Source organism: Typopeltis vanoorti, chromosome 9, assembly GCF_054136105.1.
Source record: "Typopeltis vanoorti isolate ZY-2024b chromosome 9, IOZ_Tvanoo_1.0, whole genome shotgun sequence".
NCBI lineage: Eukaryota > Metazoa > Arthropoda > Arachnida > Uropygi > Thelyphonidae > Typopeltis > Typopeltis vanoorti.
In genome coordinates this window covers 12139922-12152038 of record NC_143557.1, presented here as the reverse complement: position 1 = coordinate 12152038, position 12117 = coordinate 12139922, and the positions used below count along the sequence as shown (strand labels likewise).

General features: G+C 34.3%; 1 protein-coding gene across 2 annotated transcripts in view; it reads left to right on the top strand.

Moving 5' to 3' along the window:
- Positions 1-12117, top strand: part of Mkk4 (dual specificity mitogen-activated protein kinase kinase 4) — a 356130-nt gene that overhangs the window by 286864 nt on the left and 57149 nt on the right. For both annotated transcript variants that reach the window (XM_090398396.1, XM_090398395.1), the window contains exon 9: positions 4967-5041. In XM_090398396.1, coding sequence (XP_090254522.1) covers positions 4967-5041 — 75 coding nt within the window. The remainder of the gene's footprint in view (positions 1-4966; positions 5042-12117) is intronic.

Here is a 12117-nt window from a genome sequence, read left to right as displayed (position 1 = left end):
TCTCTGATGCAATCCAAATTTAATTATGTATTGACTCAGAGTTTAACTCATACTAATTGATTAATATATCAGCAATATTGCAATTATACAATTAGCAACAATTTTAACTGTTCTTTGCTGCAGTATAGAAAACTTGATATCCTTAAAGTTTCAAACAGCAAAGAAATTTAGAAAGCAGAAAATCAAAAACCTTTCAGAATTCAGCTGGTTAAATGCAAACTTATAACACAACAAGAAATTGTTAACAGTAAATGGCATTAGAAAGCAAAACATATTCTTTCATGTTTAGATAGCCAACTTGGTTTGCTGACAGATGGAGTAGAAAGATGCTGTCTTTAAATTATGGTCAAAGCAACTAAGTCTACAAAGCCAATAGAATATGTCTCTAAATTGCTAGATATGTCTCTAAAATACTGAATCCAAGGCATTCCAAGAAGACCTTGGATTCAGTATTTTGTGGTTATGTAATTTTATTTGAAGTATATATGCTGTTTTAGTTTGATTAAATGTGTATATTTTTTGTATTTGGTCTTGAGTCAGCGATTTTCGGATTCTAAAAGAAACAGTTAAAAGTCATTGCACCAATCGAATTGAACCCTTGTGTGTAAATAATAAAAAACACTCAGAATAAAAAAATATCTTAATAGAGATAATCTCATAACATATTGTGATTAATAATCTCATCTCTAAACAACCAGTACTGTTCCACAGGGATTACTCCTTGGTCCATTGTTATTCACTGTTTACTTTTATGACATCTGGAAAGATTTGACAGGTGACATGCAGCTGTTTGCAGATGATGCAAGGGTAGGTAGTGTAATCACAAATTGGTTAATATGCAATACTTGCAGAATGATTTGAGCAGGCTGGAATTGTGGGTATCTGAAAATGGCTATCATTTCATTGTTAGTAAATGGATCACGAACTGCAGAAAGGCACCATGTCCATTTTTGCAAACTTTACCGGAACAGTCAAAAACTGTATATAAATTTATAACTGAGTACAGGTAACCCTCGTATAATGCGGTACTTATACAATGCGATTTCGATATAACGCGGTCTACAAATTGTAGTATCCTTTGTTCAACGCGGTTTAGATATAACACGGTCTACAAAATCTAGTAACTCTTTATTTTTTTTTTTTTCATAAATTTTTCATCGCGGGACTTAAAAATCAAATTTTATCTTTGTTAAATTTGTGTCTTCCCGTATCGTGCAAGTAGTTATAAGTATCGAATTTAGTTTTATTGTATCACTGAATATGATACTGTACAGAGGCTTTTGCAGTCTGTGTTATTCTCAACAAATAGCGCAATTAGAGACAGATGGAATAAAAACGGCGTTAACTAATAAATCACATGTCCCCCTCTCACAAAAACTATGCTGTATAGACTTAAGCAAAACCATATGTTGCACTGAAACACAGTATCTAACTAAAAACTATTGTCCAATTTTTTAATTATGAAATAAGTGTTTGTTTTATTGCATTTGAAATTCTCGATGTCATTATGACAGATCACAAAGGCTAACTTAAAATAAAATTCTACCAAGAATTGAAACATGCCATATAATGAATCTGTGAGTTTGCCTGCCACCTCAAACGCAAACAAGAAGCTATAAAATTTAACCAAGGATTGAAACGTTTGTGTGTGTTGAGCCAGTCAGTAATGAGAAGTTCTGTCAGGACGATAAGTGACACCCTGTTGTGAATGTGTTAAAACTAATAGTGAATGTTGTTATGACTGTTTCAGATGTTATGGAATTAGATCGAAGAGAATCAGCATTTCAATTCAACACTTGTCGGTTGTCTTTGGGTCGTGCGATCTTTTGTTAATGCCGCACCAATCATATGCACGTCTTTATAGCTCTCTTGTGTAAAACAAAATTCAGCTTGTACATATTGTAATAATTAAAAAAAAGTTGAATGATTTATAAGTGTATAAAAGGATATCACCTGTAAATCGTTGACGTGCCAGCAAAATTCTCGGACGTGCCACCTCTGACACGAGTGCCATATGTTCGCCATCTGGGGTTTATTGTTGAAAATTGTCTTCGTTTTCTGCCAGGAAAGTGCATTAAAAATTATAACTGTGTTGCTCTCAAGCCGAGCAGTTTCTTTTCTGGTGAGTTACATACATATGTAATGTTTTTTTTTGTTTTTTTTATATAAAAGTTTATTTTTATTGTAATGGCCACTAAAACTGCAACAACGAAACGGAAAAAAACAACATTGAAGAGGAAATTCATTTCTCTTGAAGAAAAAATTAAAATCTTGGATTGGTTGAAAATTGGAGAAAAACTAGGAGTTGTTGCATGGACTTTGAATTTAAATGAATCAACAATTCCAACATTCAAACAAAATGAACATAAAATCCAAGAAAGTGTTATTGCTGGGTCAACGGTAAGTGCAAAGCGCGTTGCTCGTGTTTGAGATATTCTAATAGAAAAAATTGAGAAATCTCTAATGATTTGGATAGAAGATAGCACTCAAAAGTAAATTCCTTTGGATGGACACCTTATTAAGCAAAAAGCTCTCAAAGTTTATAAACATTTAAAAGAACTTGATCAAGATTCTTCAGAAGAAATCTCTCAGCATGGATTTTGTGCCAGTAAGGGTTGGTTTGAATCTTTAAAATGCGGTTTTCTTTGTATAATCTTAAAATCCAGAGAGTATCAGCAGATGTTGAAGCTGCCTGGAAATACCCAGCAGAATTTTTAAAAATCATTAAAGAAGGTAGTTATAGTGCAGACCAGGTGTTCAATGCAGATGAATCTGGGTTATATATTGGAAAAAAATGCCAAAAGTCACCCATATTTCGAAAAATGAAAGCTCAGCTCCTGGATTCAAAGTTTCCAAAGATAGAATTACTCTGTTTTGTAGTTATGCATCAGGTAATCCGCAAATCCTCGTGCAATGAAAGGGATCGACAAGTCCACCTTACCTGTTTATTGGAGGGGCCAACAAAAAGGCATGGGTTACAGCTAGCATGTTTGAAAATTGATTTATCAAATGTTTTGTACCAGATGTAGAAAGTTACACAAAGAAAAAGAATATGAACTTCAAAATTCTACTAATTTTAGATAACGCACCAGGCCATCCAACAAATTTAAGCCATCCGAATATTAAAATAACTTTTTGCTGCCTAATACTACTTCACTTATTCAACCACTCGACCAAGGAATGATATCAACATTTAAGTCATATTATATTCGGCGAACATTCCAATTAATTTTGGAAAAAATGGAATCTAATCCAAACATGACACTGCCTCAAGCGTGGAAAGAATTTTCAATATTGAATTGTGTGAAAATTATTTCTCTGTCCATTAAGGAATTAGCGTAAACATTCAGCGTAGAGGGTTGAAGCCTATGGCCTGAAGCCATTCTGGAATAAAATTTCATACCTCCAGTGGATGCTGAGCTACGTTGTATAATAAACGTCGCACACATTTTTGGTGGAGAGGGTTTTTGTGATATGGTTGAAAACGAAATTAGTGAATTAATTGATGGAGAAACAGATTTAAATGAGGAGGAACTGGTACAATTAATAAATGGCAGCGAAAGTTCTGCGAAAGATTCTGATTGTGATGAATATGTTAAAGAATTCAGCTTAAAGAAATTAGCAGAAGGATTGGACTTGGCAAGAAAGTTAGGAAGTTATTTTACGGATAATGATCCCTCAATGGAGCACTCGTGAAAATTCACGAGACAATTGGATATTTGTTTAGTGCCATATTATGAACTTAATAAAAAAATTGCAGCATAGTGGAAAGCAAAGTCTTATTACTGACTTCTTGATGACTAAACCAGCCGAAATATGCAATGAGAATTATACAAATGATGTCCAAGAGATTCAAGTGGTGACAACCTCCCGCTACTTAAAGAACATCTATGAAATGTTATTTCTGAAGACAGTGATGACGATTAAAATATGCGCTTTATTTTATTGTGTCTAAAACATTTATGCATTATGTGCAATGAAATTTATGTACAATTTGTAATTTTTATAATTTTATACTATGTATTTGTCTCATAGTTTGTTTTCTTAACTTAAATGAATTACCTGAATTAAATAAAAATATTGTTTTTGTTGGATATGTCATGGTTTTTTATATAATTAAAAAAAAAAACTATTTCGGAACCTAACCCTACTTTTTCTATATGATCTAAGTCTCGCATAATGCAGCATTTCTGTGGAACCTAACATCCGCATTATACGAGGTTACCTGTATATGTATTTGTTGCACATTTCTAATTTTTGAACTACTTCAGTAATTCTTCAGAGTCTAATATCTTTATAATAAATTGCTCTCAAAATCTGTGGTAATTTTGTTCAAATTTAAATCTGCAGTTGGCAATTCAAATGTATCGTAATGCACTTTGGCGTAATGAGATCTAATGTCATATTATATTGATGGAATTATGCTAAAAGAAACTGACTAGGGATCTTGAAGTTTTAGTAGGTATGAAGTTGTTCAAGGATCATATAGCAGAGATTGCAATGTTGAAACAAACTTTGACATGTAAGAATAAGGAAGTCGTTTTTTTCCTATTCAACAGTGCCTTGATACAACTTCTGTGCTATTTGGTCTGGTTTCCATGGTGATGCTGATGTATTGAAGTGAATGCATAGGAGAGTGGTAAAGATTATATTGGGACTGTTGAATATAGATTATGAAGCCGAAAAATCTTTGAAAATAGTAATGTCATGTTGATACAGATGATTGAGTTACATTAATAAATATCTAACTAGACTTTTACTACTATATGCTTACTGCTTTCCATCGTTAATTTCCTCATTATTTTGAAATTTTCATTCCATTGTTATTGTTTTTCCATTGCTTTATTTTGATGATATTCTTTTTTAATTACTGTTTTAAATCAAGAGCAATGTTTGTAAATTATAATTCATTTAATAATGAACTATAATTATGAAATATAATAATGAAATATTATTTTTTCTTCAGCCTGAAAGAATTGATCCTGGCAGAGCTAAAGGTTATGATGTCCGCTCAGATGTGTGGAGCTTAGGAATTACTTTGGTAAGTGCTTAACTATTTCTTGGTATGTGTTAAACCATTTTACATTTATTTAGCCTTCATTCAGAAGTGATGGCATTCCTTATATTTGAGTGAATTACTCTTCACAGATTAAATTCTTGTTTTCTTCTGCATTTTTTCCCAAGCATGAACAAACAAAGCTTTCACAAGAAACATCTTAATGACTGTGCGACTTATACCTAGTAGTCACTATAGCTTATCTTATAACTTATTATAGCTTAGCTTACCAATAAGCTCTGGCTTTGAATCCCTCCATGAACATGAATGTCAGTAATGGCTTTTAAGTAGGAGATGGATTTCATTGCCTGGTGTGAAACCACTACCTCACATTGAAGATCTGAAATGGTTTAAAAAAGTTCCATGTCTCATCTCTAGAGCAGAGTTTCCAGATTATAAAAAAAAAATTAAAGAATATTGAAAAAAAATAAGTCTATTCACAGTGCTAATATACTATAGATTTACAACCTTTCATAGATAGGAGTCACAGAAGGGGAGGGTGGGATATATAAGAGCAGTCAACATAACATCATGTAGCCCTTTTCATATCCTGTAATGCATGCTATGCTGAACTCATTGACTGAGGTGGATATCATACATGTTCTCCAACAGTAGGCTGTGGATTTGAATCCTACTGTGCAATGGATCCTTTTTGTCTTACTGATTCTGTGTGAAAAGGGCATCTGCAGTCTTAACACCTTCTTCAGCACAGACTTCATTCCCAAAATCCTCAGATACAATGACCATAGAGCTCAACATCCAGAGACATCCAATGTTTATAGCTAACAAATGCACAGCATGCCTCATCAGGCTTGTATAATGCCATACATTATACAAACCTCATATATATATATATATATATATATATATATATATATATATATATATAATTAGTTAAATGACTATATACCGAGAATGAAAAAACATATATATACAGTAAAATCCTTTTTTTTTATACTTTTCAGAGGACTGATGGAAAAAAGTGTAAATAGCAGGAAATGTAAAAAAATTTAAAAAAAGGCTAAAAGATGACTTACTGCTAGTATGTGAGTCTACATACTAGATTACAAAATTTAATAACTGAAAATAAATAAATTTACAATTGCTTACATTTACCTATTTTTTTAAAAAATCTTTAATTGTTGATTGTTTTTGCTTTTCGTGTTTTTTTTTTTTTTTTTTTTTTTTGTTTTTGTTTTTTTTTACATATTGCCAGATTTCTTTGCATTGAGTTCAGTGCTTGACCTGTTTTTTACTATCGTGTTCAAAGTGGACACAGAGAGTCCAAGATCTTTTGCTAAATGCACACGTGTTCTGGCATGCCAATCTACACGTCGCAGAATTGCCATCTTTTCTTCTACTGCGATACATTTTCTGTCTTTTTTCTCTTACTAACATGGATAATCTACCACCGCAACTTGAAAGCAAATTTCACACGCTAAATTACGTAGCAGAAATTCTGCAATATCAATTCAGAGATTCGCAGATTTCCACAGAAATCGATTCGAAAATCAGCATTGCCACCCGAGAAAAAAACGCAAATCACAGGAAATAACATCCGCACCAAGTTGTTAATGGCTGGAAAACAATATATCGTAAGAATAGGCCTTAAGACGGAACCAACAGAAAATAACGTAAATTGCGGGAACGTAAAAATGGGGTTTTACTGTACACACACACACACCTGGTCCTCGACTTACAACCAAAAAAAAATTTAATAATAATAAATTAACAAATAAGTTAATAATAAATCAGGTAGCTGCGCATACAATAACTATGGGATATGATAGGTATCGTACGATAACTATCTCACATACACTCAGTCGCTTTCAAGCATCTGTTGCGTGTGGTGTATTAATTAAAATTCTACTGAAATACTACCCATAAAATGTCTAGTAAAAGGATAACGCCTTCATCTACAGATACACTAGCTAAGAAGTCAAGGAAAACTATTGATTTAGAGTGTAAAATGAAAGTTATCCAGAAGTATGAAGGCGGAAGAAAGTGAATACGATAGCACGTGACTTGAAGTTATCACATTCCATGATATCAACGATACTTAAGGACAAAGAAAGAATTCTGGAAGCTGTGAAAGATTCCGCACCTATGAAGTCTACAATTTTAACCAAACAACGACAGGAACTCATCCATGAAATGGAGAAATTGTTGTTTATGTGGATGGAAGATTTAATACAGAAAAATTCACCCATGAGCCTTTGCACAGTGCAAGCGAAGGCTAGAAGTCTTTTTCAGAGTTTAAAATCACGTGCCAGAGACAATTACGCAGAAGATTTTCAGGCTAGTACTGGATGGTTTAAGCGTTTTAAAAAAAAAAAGATTTGCTTTGCATAATGTTCGTGTGACAGGAGAAGCAGGAAGTGCAGATGAAGATGAAGCCCAAAAATTTGTTGATGGTTTCGACTCTTTAATCAAAGAAGAAGGTTATCTACCAGAACAAATATTTAATGTAGATGAAACCGGCTTGCAATGGAAACGCATGCCTAATCGTACATGCATACACCAAGAAGCAAGAAGGATACCAGGATTCAAAGCTTTTGAGGATCAATTGACTTTGTTGCTTGGTGGGAATGCCGCGGGTTTTAAGCTGAAGCCTTTTCTCATTTATAGTTCAGAAAACCCTCATGCATTTAAGCACATCAACAAGCACACACTACCCATTTACTACCGTTCAAACCCTAAAGCTTGGATGACTCAAGCACTGTTCGAAGACTGGTTCATGAACTGCTTTATTCCCCAGGCACGTGACTATTGTGCAGAGAGAGGTATCCCTTTCAAGATTTTATTGATTACGAACAATGCCCCTGGCCACCCTCCTCATCTGAACAACCTTCAACATGATGTTAGAGTGGTTTTTATGCCACCTAACACAACCGCTCTAATTCAACCCATGGATCAGGGTGCTATTTCAGCATTCAAGACTCACTACCTCAGAACGACATTCTCACAACCCATTGATGCGATAGATTCTGATGCTGATTTATCTTTGTGAGACTTTTGGAAGCAGCACAACATTCTTCAGTGTATCAAGAATATTTCAACTGCATGGGAATGAGTAACAATGAATTGTATATCGGGAATTTGGAAAAAGTGTCTAAAATGTTATGCAAATACATTTGAAGGATTTGAAAAAGGAGAGAAACTGGAAGTGATTACAGAAAAAATAGTTAAACTTGCAAAAAATCTTAAATTAGAATGTGAAATAGAAGACGTAGAGGAGTTGCTAGATCGTGAAATAAAAGAACTTTCGGATGAAGAGTTGATTGAATTGGAAGCACAGAGAGTGTCAGAAGAAAAAGCGAGAGAGGAAGAAGAGGAGCCAGAAAAGAAATTCACTGCAAAGAATTTATCAGATTCTTTTTCCCAACTGAATAAATCTCTCGCCAGTTTTGAAGCAATGGACCCTAATGTCGAACGATTCACAAAGGTTGAACTTATCATTCAAGATGCTGTGCGTTGTTATCGTGAGATATATGAAGGGGAAAAAAAGAAACAAACTGTTCAAACAAAGCTCAGCATGTTCCTCATCAAGAGAACATCTCCTACCTCAACCCAAGAACATGACCCTGACGATCCACAACCCACCACAAGCAAAGATTAAAAATTGATTTTGTAAATTTCATTTGTATTAATTTTTACATTAATTTTAGATTGTATTTTTGTGTTTACAGTGCAGCATGTACGTAAACACAAAAGTATGTACAGCATTATTTTTCACATTATGTACAATGTAGATAATTATAAATTTAAAAGATTATAAAAATAAATTATAATGATGATAAAAAGATTAGAAAGGTTAAAGAATACTGTTAATAAATATATGGCCGACATATGACCAGATCGATTTACAACCTGTCAGCAAAGAACGGCAGTCCATTGTAAGTCGATGACCAAGTGTGTGTGTGTATATATGTATATGAGGGTGGTCTGAAAAGTTCTCAACCTCGACCATAGATTATTATTATTATGTGACACCTCCAAGGAGTCCAAAGACCCATCGAGGGAAAGTGTGCCAACAGCATCGAATGATTGATCTCCTTCTAACTACTAACCGCGTTCAAACTTACTTAACTTTTTTGCGTGAGCCATTAGTAGCAGAGGCTCTACCAATCAACCAACCTTTGCTGACAAAGATGGCAACACTATCTGCACGATTTTTTTTTTTTTTTTTCCTAAGTTGGTTCAAACTGTCACAACAAGCATCCTTGTGAAATTGCAAGTCATTCTATCAAGTAGTTTGTTTTATACAGCTGTCTGAAGCAAGAGTGTCCTTGAAATGGATAAAATTGTGTATCGTGCAGTTATAAAATTCTTTGTAAAAGAAGGTTTAACGCCAAAAGAAATTCATTCGAAGTTCATAAAAGTTTATGGGCACTCTTCTCCTTCGTTTTCGACAATTAAGAAATGGGCTGCTGAGTTTAAACATGGCCATACCAGCCTTGAAGATGATTCACGTGAAGGACGTCTCCAAAAAGTGTAACAACACCAGAAATCAGCGATCGAGTGCATGAAATTGCTGACTCTACAGGTGTTTCAAGTGTATTGGTCTTAAGGGAGATTATGTTGACAAATAAAAATAATTTTGAAATTATAAATAAAAAAAGATCTAATGGGTTTACTAATGGAAGGTTGTGTATAAGCATTTGCTCACATATTATGATAATGTTAGTTATCTATGGGAATGGTTACACCACGATACTTATAGAGTTTGCTAAGATTTTTGGTAGGGTAAAGCATAAAAGGCCATACCATAAGTTGGAGGATATGAGTTTGAACTGTTAGCTTGGATACCAGGATGGCTGACTGAAAAGATATCAGCAAATTGTTTATTTTGGGGGGGGGGGGGATCTGTCAAATTTAAGGTGACCAGTGGTATACAACAGAAATCAGTTCTCGGTTCATTAATTTAATCTCGAGACTTATAACATTGGGAAGGATTGGACAGGTGACATACAACTGTTTGCTGATCATGCAAAGATAGGCACAGTAATCAGGAATATGACTGCATGCAGCACTTGTAGAATGATTTGAATAGGCCAGAATTGTGGGCATGTGAAAATGGCTGTTAGTTAAATATTTAGTAAATGTAAAATTTTGCAGTATGGTATAGTGACATATCCAATATTATATTATATGGTGGGATCATGCTAGAAGAAAGTGATTAGTCTGGGATTGGAGTTTTAGTATATAAGAAATTAAAATTCAAGAGCCATATGCCAGTACAAAACAGAGGATAATTGCAATACTGAAATGAGCCTTGATACAACCTCACCTGGGCTATTGTGCACAGATCTCGTTTCCACTGTGATTCAAATTCAGTGGGAAAATTGCAAAAGAGTGTTCAAGATGATATCATGGCTGTGCAATGTAGATTATGAGGACAAATTGTACTGCAAACACCTGCTTCTAACTTCTGAAAGGGTTCTATAAATACCGGGGGAGGGGATCAGAAGGCATCCATGGAAGTTGAGAAAAGGGTGAGAGTTAGATTTTTCTCTCATAGTGGTGCATAATTTGAATGGCTCACCTTTGAAGGTGGTGAGTGCCAGCAGCATGAATGAATTCAAAAAAAAGTAAGGCAACTAGTGTGGGTGATATGTGGCCTACCTTGATGAGTCCCCTGCTCCCTGGAGGTCTTTCGTAATAATGATGATGATGACAGCAAGAGCTAATTCAATGGTAAAAATCATTTCCATTAGCAAGAATAGTTTTTATAACCTTTTTATTGCAATACTGTTAATTAGAGACAGTTGAAGCAAGTGCTTTCACTAGCAAAGAAAGTAAATTATACCAACCAGGAATTATAGTGTTCATCATTATTTTAGTACCGATCTTGAACTCAACATCACCAGAGTTCAAGATCGGTACTATCAACATAAGAAGCCTGAATGGCAAAGAAATCGGGCTAGCTGAGGAATTGGATAAGTACCAGATTGATATAATAGGGATGACTGAAATAAAAAAGACAAAAACTGGTGAGATCTTTCTGAGCAATAAATACAAAATGTTATATTCAGGGAATGACAATCGAGGAAAAGGAGTAGCCATAGTATTCAGCACTAAATACAAGGCTAATCTTCTTGAATGGCAGTCAGTCTCAAGTAGAGTGATGCGGGCATATATCAGAATGCAGAACTGGACAATGAGACGTATTATGTTTATGATCCCACAGAAGATTCTACTAAGGTAGAAATGGAGGATTTTTTTGAGGTTTTAGAGAAAGCAACTGATGCAATGAAAAAGAAAAAGTTGGTTCTTGTTGGGGATCTAAATAGTAAAGTAGGAAATGATTGTCAGAAAATTTGGAGAAAAGAGCAAAGCTAATAATAATAGCAAATGCCTGTTGGATTTCTGCTCAGAACATGGACTGGTTATTACTAACACAATGTTCCAACTTAAAAATGTGCAAAATTCACACCGAGAGAAGAGGCAAGGAATAAGAAAAGTCTCGTTAACTATGTTATTGTTGATAGTGATTTTTTCTCCCTAGTGCAGGACACCAGAGTGTAGGGAGGTTTTTGAAATTGGAAGTGATCACAATTTAGTCTTCAGCAGGATAAAATTGAATTTCATATTGAAAAGAAGAACATGTAAAAAAGTTTTAAAGCAAACAAAAGTTGAGTAGCTCTCAGATGTGAACTATAGAGTAAAATACACAAACATTATTGAAAAAATGAAAGAGTCTGAGAACAGTAACCAAACCTTGGAGATTCAGTGGCAAGCCCTAAAGAAAACACTGATTGATTCAGCCAGAGAGTCATATGGTGAAGTTGTCTGCAATGATAGAAAAATCAGACGTCCATGGTGGACACATGAAGCAAAAGAGACAGTGAAGATAAAGAAGAAAGCATGTTCCTGACAAATAAGTCAGCTTGTGCTCTTGGAGAATACAGAGACAAATGTAAGAAAGCTAAATAATGCATAAAACTAGCTAAACAAAAGTAATCGGAAGAATTTGGTAAGAATATAGAAATAAATATCAAGAAGGCATCATATTCTGGAGGTTGTTGAAGAAGCTCAGAAATGGAGGAAAGAGTGCTGTA